This window comes from Tetrao urogallus (genome assembly GCF_951394365.1).
Source record: "Tetrao urogallus genome assembly, chromosome: 4".
NCBI classification, from domain to species: domain Eukaryota; kingdom Metazoa; phylum Chordata; class Aves; order Galliformes; family Phasianidae; genus Tetrao; species Tetrao urogallus.
Window position 1 is genome coordinate 5,909,655 of NC_136817.1, and position 25,501 is coordinate 5,935,155.

General features: G+C 40.2%; 1 protein-coding gene across 4 annotated transcripts in view; it reads right to left on the reverse strand.

Annotated features, from left to right (window-relative positions):
- Positions 1 to 202: 202 nt before the first annotated feature.
- CLCN3 (chloride voltage-gated channel 3) overlaps positions 203 to 25,501 on the reverse strand; it is a gene marked incomplete at both ends in the record, with an annotated part of 34,335 nt that continues 9,036 nt past the window's right edge. For 2 of the 4 annotated variants that reach the window (XM_079534797.1, XM_079534798.1), the window contains 11 exons: positions 271 to 361; positions 4,266 to 4,482; positions 6,093 to 6,491; positions 7,707 to 7,893; positions 10,464 to 11,009; positions 11,568 to 11,648; positions 12,065 to 12,271; positions 14,309 to 14,431; positions 15,034 to 15,221; positions 17,470 to 17,569; positions 19,358 to 19,515. In XM_079534797.1, coding sequence (XP_079390923.1) covers positions 271 to 361; positions 4,266 to 4,482; positions 6,093 to 6,491; positions 7,707 to 7,893; positions 10,464 to 11,009; positions 11,568 to 11,648; positions 12,065 to 12,271; positions 14,309 to 14,431; positions 15,034 to 15,221; positions 17,470 to 17,569; positions 19,358 to 19,515 — 2,297 coding nt within the window. Of the gene's footprint in view, positions 362 to 2,028; positions 2,105 to 4,265; positions 4,483 to 6,092; positions 6,492 to 7,706; positions 7,894 to 10,463; positions 11,010 to 11,567; positions 11,649 to 12,064; positions 12,272 to 14,308; positions 14,432 to 15,033; positions 15,222 to 17,469; positions 17,570 to 19,357; positions 19,516 to 25,501 lie in introns of all 4 variants that reach the window. The other 2 variants (XM_079534796.1, XM_079534799.1) reach the window with 2 other exon arrangements.

The following is a 25,501-nucleotide window of genomic DNA, read 5'->3' on the forward strand; positions in this document are numbered from 1 at the left end:
TGCGCCACCTCGCACGGCTCTCCCACTGCACTATCATGGCAGACCGGACATCTCAGGACGCATCCAGTGCAGGACAGCAGCTCCATGCTCCCAACAGCCTTCCTCCTCTCCACATCCTCCCCCAGACCAACTCCTGATTTCCAGCAGCACCGTTACGCAAAAACCCAGCTCTCGTTTCTGATTTTTAGAAGTATCTCCCAGACTAAAGTGTTGTGCTATTCAACAAATGAACCTCCTCTTCAGTTTCCTCTCTCTCCTCAGCTATGGGTTTCAGTTGAACATTATTGAGGCGGGGTCTTGGTTTGCCGTCTGGGCCATATGACGGAGGATATCTTTTTTTGTTATGATGCCAAGGAGGCGCCTGGAAAGGATAAACAAACATCAGGATTAACCCGAGCGGGGAGAGCGGTCCAACAGAACACATCTGCAGCCAAGTCCTTTTTGTTGACAGGGACAGAGCAAAAGTCAGCAGCCCGATTGTCTTATTTAAACAAAAGCATTTCATTAATCAAAGTATTTAGTAACCACCGGTTTGTTAAAAGACAGCAGTGCTGAGACACCATACCTGGATGGTCTCTGACAGCTGTGGTCCATTTTAATTAAATACAAGCAATGCAAGTAGAGCCCGTGACTATTTTTATTTAAAGTTTTGTTTCGGCAAAAACGAAATTTGGTTAGCTATGCCAACAAAAAAGGAAAAGAAAAATAAAATAAAGAAGGACAAAGAAAAGGAGGTATGAAAAAGAAGTGATACCGATCCCATTTCATAAGGGAGGTGTGTTCCGGCCAAGGCACCACAAGTGACACACTGCTCGATGGCCCCCACATCCTAGCAGCGAATCAGACTCGCCTCCCCTTCTTTCTTAAAATCACAAGGGTCTTTCCCATCTGACACGCTGGCTCAGACTGAATACATTCATAGGAGCACACCGTATTGCCCACGAAACTTTTGCGAAACAATGAATAGTTGAGTAGGCTTTAGCATTCACAGCTTCAGAAAATTAATTACGAATAATAAAAGTTTTCATTTTCAACTTTAGACACTGTGCTCTTATGACAGCAACTAAATTGCTTTTAAAAGCAGAACTTTGTGAAGCATCAAAAAGGGTGAGACTGTCCAAAAGGATAATATCACAGGAGAAGCAAAGAGCAGAATGAATGAGCTGCTGCCCTTGTTATTCTGGTTAGTACATTTTGGTTTGGGTTTTTTTATTTATTAAAGGACGCATGAAATACTTGTGAAATATTAGCATAAAATGAGAACATAATTAGCACGTTTTGCACATAAGCAGCTAAACTTGGTGGCTAGGTTTAGCAAAGATGCGGCTATTGCAGAGCAACCAATGTCCAAATGAAGACAAAGTCTATCTTACAGCTAAGGTTAGATCACAACATCGTACTCAGAACAGTATGTAGATTCTGAAGTCAACAGCAGATGTATTAGCGTGCCATTTAGTAGCTTAGGGTCCCACTGCAGTGCATCAGTGGCTGCAGGTAACAGCAGCACAATCACAGGACTTTGTACAGAATTGAAGGACTTCACGCAATTTATTTCCCAATTGATAAATGCGGATTTCAGGGAAGACCTGATGCTGCAAGACATTGAGAACTGTGCTCCTCAAAACATACGCTGCTTAATCAGCAACTTGACAGCTACTTAAAGCTGCCAAAATCAGCATATGAAAAAAACATGAAATTTACACTGTGGGGGCAAAGCTATTCCTAGCTGTGTGCTTTCCCACTGCGGGGAATCAAAAGGCGGATCTACGTGATTCAAAGAACAAGATACCAAATTCTGTTTTTACCTTCCTTTAATGTTGTGACTAACAGACCGTCCATAGGAACTGCTTAATTTCTATGCGAGGATTTTGCACGTATTGTTTTCTGTTACAGTTTCTTTAATACGAATTTTTAATACAGGAATATTTCTTTGTTCAGCCGATGTCATAAAAGTACTGAACAGTTCACAAGTTTCATGCCTCCTGACTTCTAAGGTGTCTAATTATGAGATCTGATATATCTAATCACCAAGGGTTCGACGTGCTGCTTTAGTTGCTCGAGATGCTCTAATATGTTCTTCTTTGTGATGATCCCCAAGACAATCCTGAAACAGATCATGTTATGCTAATAACTGCGTGTGAAATCAAATCAAAAAAGTTCTAGTCACAATGAAAACGGTTTAGAGCAGTGCAAAACTGAAAAAGAAAATGGGTTGCCAGAAAGTTAATGAGATAGTTAAATGAAAATGGTTGGAAACTCAGCACCCTTTCCCAGGCTTTTTTTTTCGTCTCCAAATGTCTGATCAGCAACAACCCCACAGCAGTACGTTTCTCTATCACATACACGCTGGGGAAGCACACTTTAGCCCTTCTCCCTACGTCCTGATTTCTTGACATTTTAGCTGCACTGAAAGTAAAATCTACTTCCTCTCCTTTGTTTACTGGTTATTTCTCCTCACAAATACAAATCACTATTCGCATTAGAACAAGCTACAGTAAATGATCAAAGCAGTGTCTGTAAAGTCACAGAAACTGAGGTCTGAAGCTTCACTACAGAGCAGCCGTAGGAACAGACAAATTCAAACCAATTTCTCATTTATGGTAATATAAATGAAGAGCAGCTCCTTAGAACGGACACAGTGATAAAAGCTGGAAAGAATCGGGCTCAGTCTTTACATATCTCTGTATCTATCATCAGCACCAATTTCTGCCCAATTCCTAATTGTAACTGGATGTATGAACACCCATCTAGCCATATCTCTCTATTCAACGTGCATGAAATTTGCCCAAATTTAGACAAATTCTCTGGGTGGTGTATAGCCAACCGGACCTCAGGGATTAACTATCCAACCTTGTAATGGACAGCATTCTCATGGCAGATCACAAGGTTATAAACTGAAATGGGACAACAAACACGAGGATCAGAAAACAACAAATAGAAGTCTCCCGTATTTGTGGCTACTTTATCATGAAATAATTAAAAGCTTAGGCTACAGTTTGACATACCTTTACAAGATCAATCTCTCTGCAGAGCCATTTTTCACATCAGTGTTAATGTTTGAACACTCAACCACAACAGAAACTAAGAGAAAAACCCACAGTAATAAATATTTATCACTGAAGTTTTACCAATTCAAATTTCCCTGCATAAACAGGAATAACTGTATGTACGCCTGCAGTGATTTTTAAGCGGCAGATCATGACGGCTTTTTCCTGGCAGAGAAAGCTTTTTGTAAGAGCTGCTTATGCTTCTAAGAGCACCTATTTGCCATTCCATACAAAGACGAATTTCATAAAAAGCAAATTAAAAAAAAAAATCAGAAAGCAACAACAACAACAAAAACCAGGAGCACATTTAAGATACATTTGTTTTAGAAGACATCTTAAGAAACAAATTTGGAAATTTGCACTATTTCAATATTTGCCCCTTAGAGCAGCACTCCTTTTGTCCAGAGCAGAAATAAATAAATACCATCTGTGTTTAAGGTTTCTTAGCTTTGTCCCACGGACAGTGGTACTAAATAATGTAGGTTAGCAGACAGTGCTTCACTTCTCATGTGATTTAAAAAGATGCTAAAGAGAAAGCAAGATACTGTGGTAGAAGCTGCACCATCATGTGCCAAGTGCTGAACACAAGAGATAGAGGAAAGCAGAACGTTGAAGGAGAACCATACTCAAAAGATCTTGTATAAAAAGAAAGCGTTCAGATAAGAGGCAAATATAACAAGATATTTTGTGTTTCCACACCTAGAGCTGATTTATTAAACGGTGACCACATACCCACCCCCCACAGTCACGTTTACAAACACTGTACATCTTGAAGTCACCTTCTTGAAGTATTTTGAATCGTACAATCGCTGCAGACTGAAGTTTCAGAACTAGTAGCAGTTACTTAGTTTTAGTATTCCTAAACTAATAGCTTGGTGGTTTTTTTACTAAATTACTAAACTCCAGAAGAGGAGTTATCCAGTGAATGGATCTTGTTTCTGCTTCGCTTTTTATGAATCCAGCATTTGTAGATGTTGTACAGCTGATGTATTTTCCACTTTAAAAAGAAAACCTTTAAAATAAAACCAAAACACACCGAAACTACCTGCCTGCTTACTTGGAATACAGGGAGAAGTAAGAATTTCAGAGGCGTGCACCTTCTTGTCGCTGACATCCTGCACCAAATGCATGGGTTCAAATACCATCAAAGCTTTGATCCCAGAAGTGAAAGTTGCTATTCCTACCAAAAGAAAACAGAATTGCCCCCACATCACTCACCCGTTGTGTGTCACAAGGCACTGCCTCAAACCCAACTTCCGGAAAATATCCACCACTATCTCCATAGGTGTGTGGTCTGTCACGGTGAAAGGGCTCATGTCAAGTATGCTTCTAAGCTTCAAAGGCCGAGGGCTTTCTGCTGGAAGCGATGGGGTATGCTGGGCAAAACAGACCCTGGAACTGCCAACAATCCCTTCCTGCTTCTTCCTTGCACTTTCTTTAAGGGGAGAGAGGGGAAAAGGAAAAAAAAGAGCAAGGAAATTTACATTTCGGTAGTAAGATCATTTAGCGCAAAGTTCAGTCGACCGGGCTCTGATGCTGATACGCTGACGTTGTGTTTCTACAGTCACTGCTTTATTCCTAGGATGTGTTTGTGCAGAAATCACAAAAGCTATGTATCATACAGCTTTAGCCATCCTTCAGCTACTGCCTTTCTCAATCCAACAGCAAAAATAAAACTTACTTGCTCTGGAGAGGTGGAAATACTGAAAAGCTAGCATGCAAGAAGCATGCAGCAGCTGAAGCAGTTATCAAAAAGAAAGCTGATCTGATACTTCTTCTACAAGAACGACAAATAAATGGTTTCAAACCATCAGTGATTACAAACTCCTCATTTTTGATCTCCTTATGCAAATGTATTTAGGTTTCTGTGAACTTGATCTGTACCCTCTTCAGTATTTGGCTACATGAGCAGCTCTCCTTGTACCCCGAGCCACACCACTGAATGACTCCGAGACAAAGCTCTACGCACCATGCATTCTCTGCAACTGAAATAAGTTTTAGCTGGGGAAGTGTTTCATTAGAACAATACTTTGCTGTTCCTCCTTCTAGTCTTAGGTAAACACAAACTTAAAATCATACAATATCTGTAATACTTCTCAAGTTTAGGACATTTATATACATCCTGCATGGTGTAGGAACACATTGTAAGACCACAGGCAAAAGTTTCACTTCAAGACTTGGTGTTGTGCTCCTAAAAACCTTTTTTTCCAACTTTCTGAAAGAGGACATTGCTTTTTCAAGCAATTGCTTTTTTCCCTAAAGAGATATTTGTCAATATACAGCCTTTCAAATTGTGAAAAAATACGAGTATTTTAAGATACAACTTCCATCACTGATTTTATGTACAAGCATTTCTTAAATAATAATTCTATTTCCCTTTGCTGGCGATTGCAATTTCCAAATCCACATTTCTTTTGCCAAGGCACAAAGCACAGCCCTAGTTATCAGACAGTTTCTAACAGCCATCCAGAGACAGGGCCCAAACAGGGCATGCGTGCCTGGTTTCATTTTTCACAGCACACAGACAAACTACAGTGAGAAACGTAAAATATTTCACTCATCTCTCCACAGTACAATGTTAGTTGTTGAAAAAAGAAAATCAACAAGAGAAAACAGCAAATAAAATACTCCCAAAGAGAAGCCTGATGCTCGTTTACATTTTACAGTGACTTTGACAGTAACTCCGACTGAATCCTGCTCTTTCAAATGGGAATCACTCAATTTTGAAGACGGTTGAGGATTCTGAGGAAGGTTGAATGCCCTTGAGGAAAAGAACTGTCATCAAACACTACAAAACAAACAAAAATACTGGACTAGATGCCAGTCTGGCCTACAAGTCTTGTACACAAAGGCACGTAGATATTAACATTTTATTTTATGGTCTGCTATTGCACATAATCAATATCTTCAGTAAAGCAATAGACTACACAAAGTATCTGGACCTTGAACCTGAAATAAGGAGAAACACAGAGAGTAAGTTCTCTTTCAAGCTTTACAATAATTTCTATTGGAATATATAATCATAAAATATTGGGAGGTAATTACCTATTGCAATAGTTAAATCTCTTCTTAAAGCAAAGCCCACTAGTCTCTGCGACTCTTTTGACATAATAACAGGAAAACCATTATAGCTGGTTTCGTTGATCAAGTTCTCTATGTCTTCAACTGTCATATTATCCTGGGTTAAAACAGCTAACGGTGGGTCGCTTCTTCGAGGTCTCATAACATCAGCAGCCAGTGTTGTGTGAGTAAACTCCTCCTTTGCATCCAAGAAGGGATATCCATTCAGTCGGATGTGTGCCTCATAGATGCCTTCCCTACCAAAGGCATCTCCTACCCACTTACTGGTCATGACTGCAGCCATTAAGGGCACAATATACTCCAGCCCTCCTGTTAGCTCAAAGACAATAACTACTAGGGACACAGTCATCCTTGTCACACCACCTGCAAGAAAAATGGCAGTCAGTAATGCTTCAGCGTCAAAGAATACTGAACTTGTATTTCCTGCCTTCCTGCTCAGAACTGCAAACATGACTTCGCCATTTACGTCATCTGACAAACATCACAAAAACAGAAGCATACAAGAAAAATGAATGTGGACTTAGGGAAAATTCCTGAAGGTCAGAAAGTAAAAGGGTTTGAAAAATATGTGCTTTTCTTTCACGTAACTTCAGAATACAACTGCATACTTTTACAAGCCACTCCTGAGTTAAAAATACTGAGAAATTAACAAATCCAAACCTAGTAAGATAATAATTTCAAAGAAGAATGAGCACTAAGGAAAGAACAGATAACAATTCAACAGCTATACCGTCCAAAATATCATGAATATAATGCTGCTGTTGAATTATAAAAACTAAAGAGAACTGTAAGCTGGTGAAAACTTTCTTGAACAGAAAAAAGGAGTTACGTTTCTCCTTTGCCAGCATGCAAAATGTTTGTACTACAAACATTTCTGACACCATGCCTTCTTTCAAAGAAATCTTATTCTTCTTTCAATACATTCAAAGTGCTTTTGGTTGAACTATTTAAAAAAAGAAAAAAATTCCCCCCAAAACAACAGAACAGCCTCTCCAAGAACCAGAGCCATTCCACTGCTGCGTGTGATAGAGCTTAAGCTAGGACAAGGCCTTCATGAAATCTCTCCTAGCTTAGGAGCGTAATCTTCTTCTAGGGAAGCAGGTTTTCAACAGTTTCTAAATCAGGCCTCATAACAGACCTGTAAGTGGACTCCCCAGATCGTTACGGGCTTCTCAAGTTTCTATTTGGATTAACGAACTCCAAGAACATTTGTTGCTATTCATGTAGAAGTGCCAGCACATCGTGTCACCTCCTTGTAGCAACTCCAACATTTTCAACTCCGTTTTATACATTTCAATGTATACGACACCTATGACATGTAATTACTCCTATCGGTGCCAAAAAGAAAAAGCAAACTGCTATTTAAGTTACTCTCCTTCCCATCGCATAGTCAATTTCATATCATTCCTCAGATCATAAGGATCCAATAGCTTACACGAAGATATGTGACTGTATTCTTCTGAAGAAAGGGAAGTCCACATTGCAGGTGTTCCAGCACAGCACATTTATACATATTGTTACTTTGGTAACATAAAGCAAAACAAAAATCAGATATTTGCTTTGTTACAGTTTAGTTACCTAAACAGGCAGCAGCACCAACCATGGCATAAAGACCAGGCGTAATACAGTCAGCTCCAACTTCACACCACTCCTTGAAAATGAACCAGTCGTGATGATAGTAAGCCAGCTGCTCCACTGCAATTCCTACAATCCTTCCTGCTATTGCTCCAATTGCCATACTGGGTATGAACAACCCAGATGGAACCTACAACAGAAATGGAATAACTGCTACCACGCTGATGGGAACGTATTTGTTGTATATTTTAAAAAGAAATGCAAGTAGTCGGACCATCATGAAAGATACTGCAAGGTTAGGAAAACTTAATGCAAATTCCTAAGGCAAAAAAAGCAGATTAACACTTTACTGTTAAAAAAAACAACAACAACAAACACATGCCTATCGTAATTTTAGTTATTTGATCTGTTTTTCTGTTATTAATGCAAATAGGCTTCATAGCACTGCAATAAGATTTAACTAAACCACTCTGGTATGACAAGTCTTGTTCAGCCCTGTAGCTGTAAAAGGAGCGAGGATTCAACAGAGACATTGCTGTTGTGCCCCTTCTCCTCCTTTCCAAAAAATAAACACCTAGAAATAAAATAAAGCCAACAAACAGACAGACACCAAATCCACACTGCATCTGAACATCTCACTAAACTGGAAATGCCCGTTGCTTCCCCTCATAGCAGTTGTTACTATCAGAAATGTATTCCACCGTGACCAAGGTACAAACCTCAACTTCAATTTTTACTTTTTGTCTGAACACACCTTTGTCAAAATCGTTTCATTTTAAAAAAATCATACCACTGGTGTCAAAGGAAAAGCCATTTAATTGTTTTTTCCACTCTAGAGCTGGGAAGTGTATGCATTATGCAGCTTGTAACTAGATTTTGCCACGGCATCCAGTATTTCCGATTCAATTTACATTATTATTATATTGACAACATGTATAGTTGCAAAGAATTTCTAACAGGTAAACCAAGGACAAATCAATATTCCACATTTTATTTCAAAGCCATCTGCGCTAACTGTATTGAAAAGGTTTAATAATCCTTCATTCCCATCCTGAATTACCTAATATTTCAGTGCTGACAGCAGTAAACGTTCAATGCCATACTCTGCTACAAGTAAAATTGTGCACTGACATCACTGATGCCATCTCCTACAATTCGTTGTGTGTCTGAAACCCTTTTTAATAGTTAAGTACTTTTTTCTTTTGTTTTGCTGAGTGAAAATCATTCTTGGGGAACACTACAGTAACAAACTGAAAATTTTTTATTATAGACATAGAAGTTGTAGAATGTATCTTTGAAACTGCTGAGTTTCTAGTCTGCTATACTGAGTGTGCCACAGTAAATTCAGTCTCCAAATGGAGACTACGTTCAAATTCCTGTTAGCATGAATTGTTCATGCACCTAGCTCCTTCACTTCATCACAAGTGGCTAATAAGTTAAAGGTCTATGCATGGGAACTGCTGAGCCACAGCCTGAACCTCTGATGGATCACCTGAGGCGAGCCGTGAGTCAGCCAGAGGAGCACAGGTGAAGGCAATTCAGCTGTGCTGCAGGAAAGGTTGGAGCCTGCTGCCCCCCTCCTAGACCTATTTAAGAGCTGGCTAGCAGTGGGGAAGGATCTCTTCTGGAGATCTGTTCTGCTGGAGTTTTGTGGGTGAGCCCAGGATAGGAGTAAGCTTTCTTTTTTTTTTTTTTTTTTTTTTCCTTAGTCTGCTTTGTCATACTCTCTTGTTTGTTTTGTGATTATAACATCTTAATATTCATTGATTATACAGTTTAACTCTGATTGTGGTTTTACAGGTGAATTTTTTAGCATAAGCCTCTGACTCGCATGTTACAAAGCAAAGAGTGATCTCACCACAGAAAGAGCAATGAAAAAAAATTAGGTTTTACTTTGTCTTAACTTTGTTTTCCAGTGCATACAGTGCCCAACTCAAGTTATAACTTTAGAGAAAATGATTTATACTGTGGCAAATGCATTGTCTTTAAGACAAACAAGGAATCAGGGTATACACGCCAACTTCTCTAGCAATGCAGTTGCATGCCAGTCAGGTTTGAGGCAAAACTGTAATCTCATCCCAAAATGTTCATCCTTGGTGTTTATAAACAGTAACACGTTTACTGAAAATAGAATCCCGCATACATACAATCCTTTTACTTCTGCAGCATAGCTGTGTTAAGGCCTGGAAAAAAAAATGTTGTCTTATCAGTCCCCTGTTCGTGGCAGTAACAGCAGTGGGAATCACCGTATCCCACAGGCAGCTGAGTTGCTTTGCCAGTAATATTTCCAACAAATTGCAGTTGGTGAAGTTATGAGAGAAGGAACCAAAAACAGTTAAGAAGCTTTACCTTCATGCAACTTTGTGAATTCTAATACACTGTGTGTGCTCCTGGGCTGACAACTTCGTGAGAAAGATGCGCTTGAACAGAGGAATGCTAGGACACAGTACAGGTGTTATATTGCTTTAATGGTAAGAGGTATCCTAATGCTTAGAAGGGCAGAGTCCTAGATATAAGTGAAATATTATACGACAGAATTTGAGAGTGATAACTGAAATTCTGTCTTATGGAAAGCTAACACTTAAAATATACCCAACAGATTTATCTTGCCCAGCAGCCAGTGATCAACAGTGAAGTTTTCAGTTAAGAGATCTAAAACCATATACGGAGAATGAAATCTATAAGCAAAGCTGCTAGCTTTGGGCAGTAACAAAGAAAAACAATCACAGTAGACGATGTAGCCGTTGCATTCACACTTACCTTGATACCAAATGTGAAGACAGTCATGATTATTTTAAATATGAGTGCTAAACACAACTGCCATATAGCTGAATAGACTCCAGTGCCTGCTGGACGGTCAGGAATATCATCTACTATTTTGCTTGCATTCATATCATTTCTGTAGTCACAGAGGGAGGAGGACTCCAATGGCCCGCAGTCTGTGAAGAGCTCTTTAATAAGCTCACTGGTGTTTAGCCTCGTGTATGGATTGGGAAATGCAATGACAGCTGTTATTGCTGCAACAATGATGACCTCCAGGACAGGGTACTTCCCAAACTTTGTAGATTTGCGTCGGCGACACCATGCGATGTTTGCTCGGATGAAAAATGCTCCCCAGAGCCCACCAAATACTCCCAAAAGAATGAAAGGTAGCAGTTCAAAAAGGTACCAAGGAGTGTGATATTCCACATAAAAAAGAACTAGGCGGCTGTTACCAAAGGGGTTGATGGACCTTAAAACAAATGCAGCCACCAAAGCAGCAAAAAATGATCTCCACAAAGTTTTCAGTGGGAAATAGTAACTGACCTGCAAAAAGAAATACGTGAGAATTATTTGTAAGTCAATGAAAACAAATCCTATGAAGACTTAAGAAGTAAAGCTAGCAAGAAACATTTCTCGGTGAAAAGAGTTTGATGGCCCTTGTGGTCAGTTTTATTTATTCTTGGCTTACTAATCACTGACGTATTCAATTGTGTTTAGCATCTGAAACATGAAAGAAAATTATGCTTAATAACTTCTTTCAGAGAACAGTCAAATAGGTTTCTCAAGTCTCCTGTGAAACAAGGAAAGCAGCCCAACAATTATTTGTTTTAGACTGCATTTCTAGAGTGAAAAAGTGGTGCATCTCTCTCTGTACACTAATTATTAGCTGACTCAGCTGAACTCCAGCACAATTGACATTCATCTAAAGTAAATAAAGAAATTAATAAAATAGTTCTAAGTTTGCTGGTAACAGAACTCAATTTCAAAATGCGAAATTAAATTCTCTTCCAGGTAGGACTCTACAACTTAATGGAGCCTGAGATTTTTCACACTAAAAGAGATTTTTAAGTACCCTTCCTTTAGTGCTGTCTCCTGACGTACCTCCTCCAGGCTGAACAGGACTCCACCAATTGGGGCACCGAAGGCTACAGACACTCCGGCTGCTGATGCAGCTGACAATACCTGGAAAAGAACCACGGTGAAGGTTTTTTGCACTCTGTGGTGTGTTTTAAAATGAAGAACAGAATCTCAGTACAGTTATCAACTCTTTCCCAGGTGAACTTTCTTTGTGAGGTCAAACGCCCTCTGCTGCCATCACAACTGGAGACGGCTGTCGAAATGAGTCAAGAAGAGAGAAGGTAAGGAAAAATCAAATGGTTTCTTATGAGGTGGGAGAAAGGCTCCAACACGGTAACTACTTACCTTGTAGAACACTAGGGATTAATGTTTTTAAGATCAAAAAAAAAAAAAACCTATAAAAAATCCAAATCTGAACACAAGCTAAGAGAACAAACAACATCTTTTAAAAACCAGTACTTTGGCATTTTTTACTAAGCACATGGACAATACATTCTAAAAACGTCTTTACAAGAACTTACCTCTCGTTTTTTAGCTTCATTTGTGCTGTACTTTGGAAAGAGGTAGGAAAAAATATTCCCACAGCAGCAGGCAACATGGACCAAGGGACCTTCTTTTCCTAAACTCAAACCTGATGCTACAGCCAGGACTAAAGTGATGGTTTTTATCATCAAAGTCCACTTCCCCAGGTAACCTCTGATGATGAAGCCACTCAAAATAGTTTTTATCTGGAAGAAAACAAAATTGGTACTATATTCTACTTTGTTTGGTAAATACTTATTAGTAGTTTTAGACAAGTAACTCCAAAAACAGCCCTTTCAAATGCAGAACTGTCACATGTTGCAATATGCATTCTCAGATAGCAAACTGGTTGCCAAAGGGTTTACATTCACCAATAACTGTAAAACATAAGGTGACGGCATACATCAATATCATCATATGTAGTAAAAAGATATCTGCAGCAGCTTCTAAAACTGCATTCATTAGTTTCTTATGTAAATTCTAAGTAAAAGCCAGAAAACTCCTGAAGGAAAAACACATCTGCTAACACTTCATGACATCATAACTCATGATCTTCTATTGTTGACTAACAACCCTTGTACCAATTTATCCCCTTTCAGTTTTTCCCCCTATTTCCTTGCTGAACATAAAATTAACAATGACTTAAAAACAGAGAAATCAGCCTTTTTCTCTAAAAAGTACACATCCATTTCCATGGACATGAATTTGCCTAGAAGCGTTATGTCATTAAACTGCAATACACACCCATACATGACCTGGACAGGCTTAAGAGGTTGGCCCATGCCATCCTCATGAAGTTCAACAAGGCCACGTGTGAAGTCCTGCGCCTGGGTCAGGGCAATCCCAAGCACTGATACAGGTTGTGCGAAGAATGGCTTGAGAGGAGCCCTGGGCAGAAGGATTTGGAAGTGCTGATTGATCAGAGATTCAATACGAGCCAGCAGCGTGCGCTTGCTGCCCAGAAGGCCAACCACATCCTGGGTTGCATCGAGAGAAGTGTGACCAGCAGGTGCAGGGAGGTGGTTCTGTCTGTCTACACTGGTCTTGTGAGACCCCACTTGGAGTATTCTGTCCAGTTGTGGAGCCCCCAACACAAGAAATATGTGGAGCTGTTGGAGCAGGTCCAAAGGAGGGCTACAAACATGGTCAGAGGGCTGGAGCACCTCTGCTATGGGGACAGGCTGCAGAAGTAAAAGCTTCGAGGAGACCTCATAGCAGCTTCCTGGTACCTGAAGGGGTCTACAGGAAAACTTGGGAGGACTTTTTATAAGGGCAGGTAGTGAAAGGACGAGGGGAGCTGGCTTTAAATTGGAAGATGGCAGATTTAGATTACATATTAGGAAGGAATTCTTTACTGTGAGGGAGGTGAGACACTGGAACTGGTTGCCCAAGGAGGCTGTGGGTGCCCAATCCCTGGAAGCATTCAAGGCCAGGCTGGATGGGGCTGTGAGCAACTCGGTCTAGTGGGAGGTGTCCTTGCCTAGAGAAGGTGGGGTGGAACTAGATGATCTTAAAGATCCCTTCCAACTCAAACCATGCTGTGATTCTGTACAGAAAATAACTTAGTTACCAAAACAAAGAACAGTGCGTGTGTAAATGGGATCTACGCAAAACAGTGGCCAGCTGTTTCTTGAAACTGAAGGTTAGCTAAGCTTGGAGATCAATTTGGGGTGCAATCTTATGTAGAGTAATGGCATCGAACTACTCCAAGCTTAATATAAAGGCAAGATTTGTCCCTCCATTTCCACAGTACAAATACATGAAGAAATATTTATAGACTGACGGGAAAAGCGTGACTGTCCAAAATTTTCTTCTGTCCCCTCGACTTCTCATCACATTCTGTGTACAGCTGCAGAGAGCAAATGTGGAAAGAATGAGTTTCTAGGCTTATTTAATGAGTTTCCCTGTTAGCTGATGGTCTGATTGTCCGTGCTATTTTAGAAGACTAAAGTGAGTGCAGTAGAACATCAATTGCTGTCTCTTAGGACCCGTATTCCATTAATGAACTCCTATTCTCTTATTACTGCAGGGCATGGATTAGAGATGTGGAGGAAAACCTATGAACTCAATACTTTCAGAGCTCTTTTTTCAGCAACAGTTAGTAAGATAACTTCATTTAAATTTCAATATTGGAAGTATTTCACACGGGCCACCATCTTGCTTCTTTTTCTGGTCCTGTTGGGCACCAGGAATTTCCACATTTCTATGAAACATCTATAATGTAATTATTAATTAGAGCTCACCTCAGGTATCCCCGAGCCACAAGCATATGGAGCAAACACCTTCACCAGACAAACCGCTAAGAAGGCAAAGCTCAAAGCCCAGAAAATGTACATTATGTAGTTCATTATGTATGAACCTGGACCCTAAAAACAAGAAGAAAAACCCAAAAATGTAAGAATACAGATCTGGTGTAGGAACAAAGTCACTACTTAAGACAGCAGAGAAGTACTCTTCTTGTAATGTACTTGCGTGTACACATTTCAAGGGACAGTAATTATTACCAAGCCACCAGAATGTTGGCTTTGTCTGGAAAGCACAGCAAAGACTAGATTATATGAGTTAAAAAGTGTTCTCACACTTCATTTTATGAAAAAATCTACTGAATACCAAGAATGTCTTCCATATTAAGAATTGGTTTAGAGAGAAGAAAAAAAACAACATTCATTGTTATTTAAGGACGTGAAGCTGAATTTCTTTCATTTTTTTTTTTTGCTTCGTATGATCGTGAGCAAAAATTCTCATGTTATTAACAGCTCTATACTCTCCTTGTAACTTTCTTACATCTGCAACGCTCCAAGTCCTCTTGCAGTGTGTAAAAGACTCACTTATTAGAGTATAACTAATTAATTAATTAAAATGCTGAAAGCTGAGTAGAACCCAATCCCCAATTTATTTCCCTAGCTGTTCTTTTCTGTAGTCAGTAGAGCTGTTGAGCAGTGATTCCACAGAACAAGTATATACTTACTTCTGCTTGCCCAATTATTAGTTCTGCCCAAGTTTTCCACTGTGGACATTTATCTCTCTCTTCAAACGTGGTCTCATTTGAACCCCAGCAACATTGTTCATGGTTAAACCACAAAGCACTAAGGCAAATGCCTTCCTTCAAGTCAGTCATCCAGTCAGCAGCAATGTCAATTAATCCTGCCAGCGCCCCTGTTGTAGAAACAGTTAGACATTAATTCCTGTAAACTGAAATTACAAGATATCTGAAGAAAGAAACGTTTAAAACGTCACTGATTTCCAGAACAATATTATATCAGCAATACAGCGAGATTAGTATTATCTAATCTAATATCTAATAATATAAGATAATAAAAATAATCCAATAATAACTAGATAAGAATCTAATATCTTGCTTATGTCTCAGGATAATCACAGAATCGCACACCTGCAGGATGGCTGCAGGGGGCAGGGCCCTGTGGGTCTATCTGCTCCAACCCTAGCTCCAGCAGGGCCACCCAGAGCAGTCTCTCTTCACAGGGAGGCATTCCAGCTCCTTCCCCATCTCTATGGCCTTCTGCTGGACTCCTTCCAGCATGCCCAGGTGTCATATTTGGGGGGTCCAGAAGAAATAATGTATCTTCCCCACCCTTTTCCTTTTCCCTCTTCTTTTACCCAAGCTATACTTCTCCAGTAGTCCACTATAACAGATGAGTTAAGAGTCAAAAGAGGACTCTCATTGTTTTCTGACAAAAACCATAAAGCTCCTTCTGACAAACAACTGGTCAGGCTTCAAAGGACTCCTTAGCTATTAGAGTACAGTTTGTACAGAACAAGATATTTTAAACAAATAATTCTTACCATGCCAACAATAGTTGTTGTTAGAACATCGTAAGTATGTTCTAAGTGTTAGAACATCGTAAGTAAATACCATATAAATGTCTCAGGGTGAATGAACATGTAAAATTCCTACTGCAGGTAATAAGCAGTAAAGAAAAAAGTAGCTCTCCAACTCAAAGCTTAAGAGGGATTCTGTGTGGCAACTATATGCTGAAAACCTACTGAAGAGCCCTCAAAAAGGTATCAGGTAGGAAATTGCTTCTAAGGGTTCTTTAAGAAGTAGTTAACAACCTTATTGAAAGGAAAGAAAAAAACCAAAACACTTCCATGTGGCAACAGTATATTGAAAAAATCTGAAGTCATCTCTTTTTGTGAACCTGTACAACTGTTAATTAGCTGTACTTTCCTATTTTAAGGTATTAATCACTACCAGAAATAGCCGTCAAGTGTCAGCCCCTGAGCTTACTTGTGTAAAATCACAGAACAGCTAGAGTTGGAAGGGACCTCAAGGATGATGAATCTCCAACCCCTGCCACACGCAGGGCCACCAACCTCCCCATTTAATACCAGCCCAGGCTGCCCAGGGCCCCATCCGACCTGGCCTTGAACAACTCCAGGGATGGATGGGGCATCCACAGCCTCTCTGGGCAGCTGTTCCAGCACCAGTCTGAGTTCCAGAAACATTTCCTCCTGATTTACTCATCTATATTTACTAGTTTCCAGAGACCCTCAGTTTGAGATTCTGGGCAAAACAAATTCTAATACAATGTTTCAATAGAATTTAAATTCTATCGTCTGAAATACAAACATAAGAATTCTCCATGAGTGAAATCAAGGCTATCCTACTTATGACTCACTGGACACATACAAGAGAAAACAACTGAGACTGAAAAGAACTGAGGAATGTCCATGGACAGAATTTGCTAGCTTTGGTGCACAGAAGCACAGTAGTCATTTTAATATGCACTGCAGCTTTGGAGCAGGAGGAAGAGAAAAAAGAAAAACAAGACCTAGGCCACACAAAACCACAGCACTTTGTCACCCAGATTAACATAAGCAATTTCCGATAATTATACACTCCCAGTTTGTATATTCAGAGGTGTATACACACTTTGCATATACATTAACCTATGTGTGATTTGTGAAAGTGGTTATGTATGTATGTTAAGAAGTAATTATATACTTACTATGCCTTCTTAATAAGTGTATCCGTGTTATGCAATATGATCAAATCCTCCTAGGATTTAATCTAACAGTTCTGTTTGAAAACACCTGTTTGGAAAAACTGGGCCAAAAGTTTGCAGCCTCTTACTCCTGCACATTTTGGTCACTCCAAACCACGACGATGGAAAGCAGCGTGGCAACACAGTGAGGCCACAAATTAGCAAACAATCATAGCTGTAGAACTCACCCCTAAAATAAATTCAGTGGAAAAAGGTTTTGTTTCCTATTTCATTAGTAAATCCTTCCTGTAAAATGCTTTTAACTATAAATCAAGACAGCCACTGTTTTCTTTCCCTCATGAAATTAAAGAGCAAGCCTCAGCCAGCTTTTGACAAAGTTGGTAGATAACACACAAAGGAAGAGTAAAATAAAGAAATACTTTTTGTTTTTTAATTACCTGATGCCAAGCCAGTAAGCGTGACTACGAGCCATCCTGACCAAGCATCATACAAACTCTTTGTCATCTCCCATGCTGATTCCTTCTTCTTGCTGTTAATCTGCAGAGAGAAATCATTACACTTAGTTGTGGGTTTTTTTCCCAATAATGTGAGAAAACAAAAGTATAAATATGTTATGCATCTAGCTGAAAGTTGTCCTTAGCTTGTTGTTACGATTATCCAAATGTCTTAGGATTTTCCATACTGTTAAGGAAGAGACAAAGTACGTGCCACAAACAAAGGGAGTGAGAAAGAAAAATATACAATGAAAATAATAAGAAGAAAGCACAATAGTAAGCAAGGAAATCCAGACAAGAATTACCATCCCTAAAAGAAATGCATTTATTTTCAGAATCTCCTCCCCCAAATCAGCTTTCTGCAGCAGCACGTCTTTCAAAATACATCCTGCCCTCTCTTACATCCCTGGTTGCAGGGCTACACATTCTCCTGCCATTCAGGGCATATTTATAAATTTCCTAGTAGTTCTGTAACTGTAAATCCTGTAAACTGTAAATTCTGTCCAACTTGTCTGGTCTCAGATGTTAAAACAAGTAATAGCTGTGAGACTTCACATCACCTATTCCCAGATGTGATCTGTGTCGCCATGATTTGGTGACTCCTATCATTCTATCCCCTTGCATATCCACTAGATATTAACAAACACATCTGTGGCACAAACACATTTAGAAATGAAATTATGGAGCAAAGCATTGCACAGAAAGCACCTTACTTAAAAAAAAAAAAAAAAAAAACCATTCAATCACAGTACATGTGTGCACAGATCCATTGCCCAAGGATCTTCCACTCCCCCCAAAAAAAACTACAGACAGTGGAAGTGAGGATGCTTTGCTTTTTGGACTGGTGTTAAGATTTTTTTTTCAATCACAACGGAGTAAAAGCACTGCATTCACCCTACACTTGCTTCCAGAAAGCTAAAAATGGATGTTCTCAAAGAAAGCAGAATAACCACAGAGTATTGAATGCGAAAAAGTCTCTTTCCTGACTCCTCCCTGCAATTATGACTCGTTTTTAACTATTCATTTTGATCAGCTAAAAATATTTCAGGAGAGATTTCATCTCCAAATTTAGTTTTGCTTTTCGGGCAATTTAATGTAAGCATTCCAAAAGTTTTGCAGTCAGGCTCCAAACAGTGTATTTCTTCCCAAAGATTACTAAACAAGTCTGTTAAATGACTGATGCCATCTTGTCCAACAGTAATACAGCCAGAGCCCAGTTCATGAAAGAACTCGTAGCAGAGAACACTGAGGAAGGTGAATGGCCTCAACTTAGAAGACTTGATAAAGAAATGAAGTTTGGGGATGGGAGGGTGGAAAGAACATCCCCTATATTGGGTCCACCTTTTTTTGTTAAACATATACATGCTCATAAGTGCTTTTAGATATGAGAATTTTCACTTTTCACAGTCAAAACAACCCCAGCACTACACAGCAGTAGCACAGACACACTTGTACGGTACAGGTATCACCACAAGCACTGTCAGACTACTGCAAATTCATGTACGGTGGAAAACAGCCTTAAGTATACAACCACTGCAAGCAAAACAGTACTGTGAAACTGTGCTGGGGAATGGGACGTGGAGAGGAGGGAGGCAGAGCACGACTATTCCCACTCAGTTAAATTACTGCTTCCTTTTCGAGTCACAATGCTGTTGCAAGATTGCAGGGATCAGTGAATCAGAGCTTTATTTATAGTACGAGGGTCGTTCTAGTTGGTATACATACTTACAAATGTAAAGTCTGCCTATATTTATGTCCATTACTAACCCAGACCTCAACTCTAGCACCCAAATAAACATGTCTTCCAAGTACTGTTATTGATCTCATGTACCCGTCTGTGCCTTTCTCTGTCTTTGCACTTCTCTCGAACCCAGTCAATGGTATGGAAGTCATCGTACGTTCCTACTCCAGGAATTGGTTCATCCAGAAGATCCAGTAAATGTGTTGAACTGTTGATGCTTCCTCCATTTGTCATTGTATAATGAGTCCCTGTGGCAGAGGAAAGACAAAAATTCTGTAATAAACTGGAGTACTGTAATGTTCATGACACGGCGTACAAAATTGCTGTGCAAGTAATTAACACACTTCCTGTAATACGTGTGTGCTATTTCATTTAGTTGTTGTGGGGTTTTTTTGTCATTCAACTGTAGGTTAAATTTTCCCATTAGCAACTTCATCTTTCATGTCGTTTAAATAGAAATTAATGTATTAAGGTCAAATTATTGTTCCACTTTGTGTGCAGACTCCTGAGAAATTTCAGTAGAACCAGCTGAAAAAATGAGTGGCTCTGACACGTTTAACTTGAAATTTATTTCTGTTTATGAACTACTGGAGGAAAAATTGACTAAGGGAACAAAATCAGATAGCAGGTGAAGTTGATAGCGCCTCTAGTTGCTAGTTATTTCTCCGTATTCATACTGTTGTTCATCACTCTCCTACACATCTGAATTAAACCTAAGTATTATCAACAGATCATGTGAATGCAGCTAGAAAATGAGAGCAAGTCAAGCAAATAGGTTGGTTTTTTTTTTTTCCTCATTCCAGGCAACTCACAGAACAGACCTCAGTCATGAAAAGTTGAAAATTCTGTAAATAGAAAATGTCTTCTGCCAATTTATCATCCTAATTCCTTTACAGCCAGCTTGCACAGCAAAACCCCCCAGTAGTATTTCTTTCGGTGATCAGACTAAAAAGAGCACGAGGACTGTAGAGAATTTCTCCTTCCTCCAAAGAGGACCAAAAGCTTTTGTCTTTTTAAGCTTACATATGTCAGCATTTCTGCAGTATCTTTTGGTATACTGCAGATGGTATGGTATATTTTGAGTTCCTGGGTACGTTTACAGACTCCAAGTATAATTTTCTTCTGGATACCTGTCTGAACATCGCATGGCTTTCATTCCCCCACCCTGAGTGCTTCCACAGCAGGAAATGCTATAAGGAGAACATTTATATTGAGGTTAAAACAGACAACAATGACTTAAAGAGTGGTTACTCTCACTTGTTTGACCACAAACAAAATAATTTGGCCAATGCAAACGGTACACCACAATAATGTCTATTCTTAAAGATGAAATCACAAGTTGGCCAGCGCTACTGTCAGCTCAGATGGGCTCAGCCTCTTGGTGGCATTAGGATTTTTCAACACATCAAAAAAATCTTCCAAGACCCAACCTGGAAACTGTTTTTAAAGGTACTGTTTCCTGGGTAATCAAACAGTGCACAATAGACTTTTATGAGGTTCTGAACCATGTGCTTGCTTATCCAAACAATTACCCAACATTGTCTATAGAAGAAATGTACACAGCTTCCACAGAGACCGGAACCTGGACATGAATAGGTTCAAGAGGGTGGCTGGCAAGCCAGAGACCAGAACTTTATCATGAATACAGCATATGATCTGCATCTTCTGAATGCATATCACAAAATACTCAGCTTGAATCAGCTTGGAGCATTTTCTGAAATGAAACATCTCTCAGGACACAGCAATGCAGCAAGGCTGAACCAATCTTGTCCACCCCATTTCTACCTCCCACTTTTGGGAGTGGAGAACTTCCACTCTCACCCCTGGATCAGCTCTGTCACACCATGAGTCTGCACAAAAAAACAACCTAAAACGCTGATGCAACTAAGCAGCAAAAGCGTACTCTGCCTTTACACAGACCTAGAGTCGAGGTACTGTGCTTTCAGCCAAGAACAGAGAGAGAGAAGAGATGGGGAATGGTGAACAGGCTCACTCTTCCACAGCAGCAAACTATCAGACCAGTTACACCGAAATACACGAACGGATCCTTGGGGTCTTGTTAAATTTTAATTATGTCTTTCTGCTGGAAACAATTCAGAACTCCTACATCAATATTAATATCCAGCCAGTATACAGCAATATCTGTTTCACAGAGCCCAGAATCCCCAAAGATGACTGTTTAAGAAGGTTTCAGGAGTGTGAACACAACAGATAAACAATGTCAATAGATTCAGGTTAGATAGAAGGATTTTTGTCTTTTACAGTGAGTGTTGAGGCACTGGAACAGGTTGCCCAGTGATGAGGTGAGGCTGGATAAAGCCCTGGGCAGTCTGATGTAGCTGTGCTGATCCTGTGCATTGCAGGGGAGTTGGGATACACGGCCTTCAGAGGTCCCTTCCAACACTGGGAATTCCGTGATAATGGAACCAATGTCAGAGCAAGTATAGGACTCAATTTCTCCAAGGTGTTTCTCTATAATCTACTGAATGCTAACACCCACAATAAGAATTCACTAGTTTGCTGCAGCTCACACTACCCTTGCTCCAGAAGATGCACAACTACACAGTACTCTGCTCAGCTGCAGTCCGCCTGGCTGACGTCCATGCAATGTGTTCTATTTGTTTTACTTTCAGCAGTGAGAAAGGAGGGAAAAAAAATGCACTGCTGTGAGTGAAAATGAAGCTCATCAGTTTACACCAGAAGCTGGAATAAGCCCTCCTTGACATGCCCATACAAACCTGCTGAGTGCTAAAATCAGCAGGGGCTGCATCTTTCCAGAAGCCAGATACTAATCCAAGGCTTTGGTTCACCCGTGTCCTTGGGCATTAGGCAGCAAGGGGAATGGAGGCAGGGAAGAGTCCTGAGTGCAATGTACACCATAAGGATTGTTTACACTCATTACAAAGAAGATTTGTATGCACAAGGTACGTCGCAGTGCCTGAGCTGCTTTCTGTATCAGTATTCAGACTTCAAAATAGAAGGCTTTCAGTGAAAGGAGAAAAAAAAAGAAACTACTGGCAATTTATTTAAATTTGTCAGTAATCACTCAAGAAAAGGCATTAAGCATTATTGTCTTTTCCAGACCAGAAAATAACTACTAAATTCCATGATGAGAAGCACAGTATGCTCCGCTGGGTGAAACACCAGCTGGATGGCCAGGCCCAAAGAGTCCACGTGAGTGGAGTTAAATACAGTTGGTGGCCGGTCATGAGTGGTGTCCCCCAGGGCTTGGTGCTGGGGCTGCTTCTATTTAACATCTTTATTAACCATCTTGATGTGGGGATTGAGTGCACTCTCAGTAAATTCACAGATTACACCAAGTTGGGAGGGAGTGTTGATCTGCCTGAGGGGAGAAAGGCACCACAGAGGGACCTGGATAAACCAGATCAATGGGCCAAGGTAAACTGTGGGAGTTTCAACAGTGTCAAGTGTCAGGTCCTGCATTTTGGCCACAACAACCCTAGGCAACCCTACAGGCTTCGGGAAGAATAGCTGGAAAGCTGCTTGATGGAAAGGGACCTTGGTGTACTGCTGGACAGTGGGCTGAATATGAGCCAGCAGTGTGCCCAGGTGGCCAAGAAGGCCAACGGCATCCTGGCTTGGATCAGGAATGGAGTGGTGAGCAGGACCAGGGAAGTCATCGTGCCCTGTACTCGGCACTGGTGAGGCCTCGCTTTGAGTGTTGTGTTCAGTTTTGGGCACCTGAGTACAGAAAGGACACGGAGGTGCTGCTGCAGGTCCAGAGAAGGGCAACAGGGCTGGTGAAGGGCTTGGAGAATATGGCCTGCGAGGAGAGACTGAAGGAACTGGGGCTGTTCAGTCTGGGGAAAAGGAGGCTGAGGGAAGACATTATTGCTCTCTTCCAATATCTGAAGGGTGATTAGAGGGAAAGTGGGGTTGGTCTCTTCTCACTGGTGACAGCTTGAGTTCCAGGGGAGGTTTAGGTTGGATATCAGGAAACACTCCTTTACAGAACGGGTTGTTAAGCACTGGAATGGGCTCCCCAGGGAGGTGGTTGAGTCACCATCCCTGGATGTGTTTAAGAACCGTTTGGATGTGGTGCTCAGGGACATGATTCAGCAGAGGGCTGTTAGAGTTAGGGCAGCATGGTCAGGTTGTGGTTGGACTCGATGATCTTTAAGGTCTTTTCCAACCTAAGCAAGTCTACGATTCTATGCCAGAGCATATCATTCACTACCACGGATAGCCAATGACCATAAAGTCTCTGTAAACAAGTAATACTTTACCCATTGCACAGTTAACACATTTTCAGCCTCTTTAGGTTGATTTCCTAAACTGCATCAAATCACCTGTTTCACCAGCTACAAACTGCTCTCTGCTTTACAACCAATATTCATACAAAATGACTACAATACAGCAGCTGAAGAAAAAAAAATCAGCTACAAATCTAAAATACCTGGAAATCAGGAAAACTCTGAACAAGATTTAAAGAACAAGGAAAATACTCAAAATGCTTTACAAAGTGGGGAGCAACAATCCTCTCCTCTCATTCCTTCTGGGAGAAAAGAAAATCGAGTTTAAAAAAGTCTTTAAAAAGTAGGAGCTAGGAAAGTTGTATGGGGGCACCTCAGAGTGAAGCAGAGAGTTCTGTATACCTGGATGCACTGCAAGCACAGGAGAATCTGAGAAAAAGGCAAGGTGGTAAAATAGTGCTCCTTATGTAGGACATGTTAAAAAATACAAATAGCTTTAGCTTTGTATGGGAACTGCTGAGTCAGGCCTGAAGCTCTGATGGATCACCTGAGGCGAGCACTGAGTCAGCCAGAGGAGCACAGCTGAAGGCAATTCACCTGTGCTGCAGGAAGGGGTGGAGCCTGGCTGCACCTCTCCTGTTTAAGAGCTGGCTACCACGGGGGAAAGATCTTTTCTAAGGATCGCCTCTGCTGGTGTTTTGTGAGTGAGCCCAGCATAGGGGTAAGCCTTCTATTTATTCTCTTTTGTTATTATAGTCTGCTTTGCTTAACTGTCTTCTTTATTTTGTAATTATAACATCCTGGTATTCTTTGATTACACAAGCTTTTACTTCAAGTAGAAGAATCAGTTCTCGTTTCTTAGAAACAGGAAGAACAAAAAAGCTTTATTATTAGAGATTGCTTTTGTCTTGAATTACGCAGAGAGTACAGCCCGTGTTGTAACAAATAGTGACTTTACATGTGTGACTTTAGGTGCACAAGTGAAGTATTATAGGGATCCTTATGCAGTTGATTTTACTGATTAAAAATGAGAAGGACAGCACAGGAAGGAGAAAAAAAAGCATGAAAATATGTGAAGTTCGGTACAGCAAACATTAGCAAAGCATAACAATGTAGCATCTAAGGTAACAAAGTCAAGGCAACCAAAATCTAGATAATCAGATTCCTAAATGCTGCCACATGTACGTAAAGAGCTACTTAGATATTCTTTTGGTAGGGAGAGACAGGATGCAACAAAAACAGGAATCGGGCTAATACAATTATTTCAAGTCAGGGCACGCTCAGGCCTAAGAAGAGCATAACATTGATTTCCTCATTAGCTTTCCAGACACCAGAACATGGCTAAGATTTCCCCACAGCTCATGGCATGCTGTGAGCTGTGGGATATTGTGACCCCAGCTTCCATGCAGTGGTGATTGGACCTTCAGTGCGCAACCAATGAAGTTTATTGCGAGTCGTTTTGTCTGACAGAAAGATTAGTAAAACAATGTAATTCAGTATGCTGCTCTTCACGTGCATGTTTTAATATCTTAAAAAGGCTAGCAGCCCAATTGCTAATTATTAACAGCATAGCTTTTCATTCATCTGGAATAAGGATTTCCAAAATCAAAAACGTGTTTAGGTCTACATAACAAATACAAGTGGGTTAACAACCCCCAAGATTGCTGGAATTCCAGTTTTACTACTGACAGCCTGGCTGCTAGGAATGCACTGCTATTGTTCATGTTTCAAACATTTAAAGGATGGTGAAGTGAACGTTTATTTAGGAGGGGGGAAAAAGGGAAAAATAAAAGGGGATGAAATCTAACATGTGCATGAATGGCTGGAAGATAAGCAAGATGTTGATAACTGGACACCATCAAATGGGTTCAGCTAGGAAGAATAACAAAACTACACCCAAGGGGAAAAAAAACTGAGTAACGTAAAGAAAAAACATATTTATATAAAATATATTACAGTAAATGGCTTATATTACAAATTCTTCTGAAAATGTGTATATCAGCTAATTCTCATCTATGCA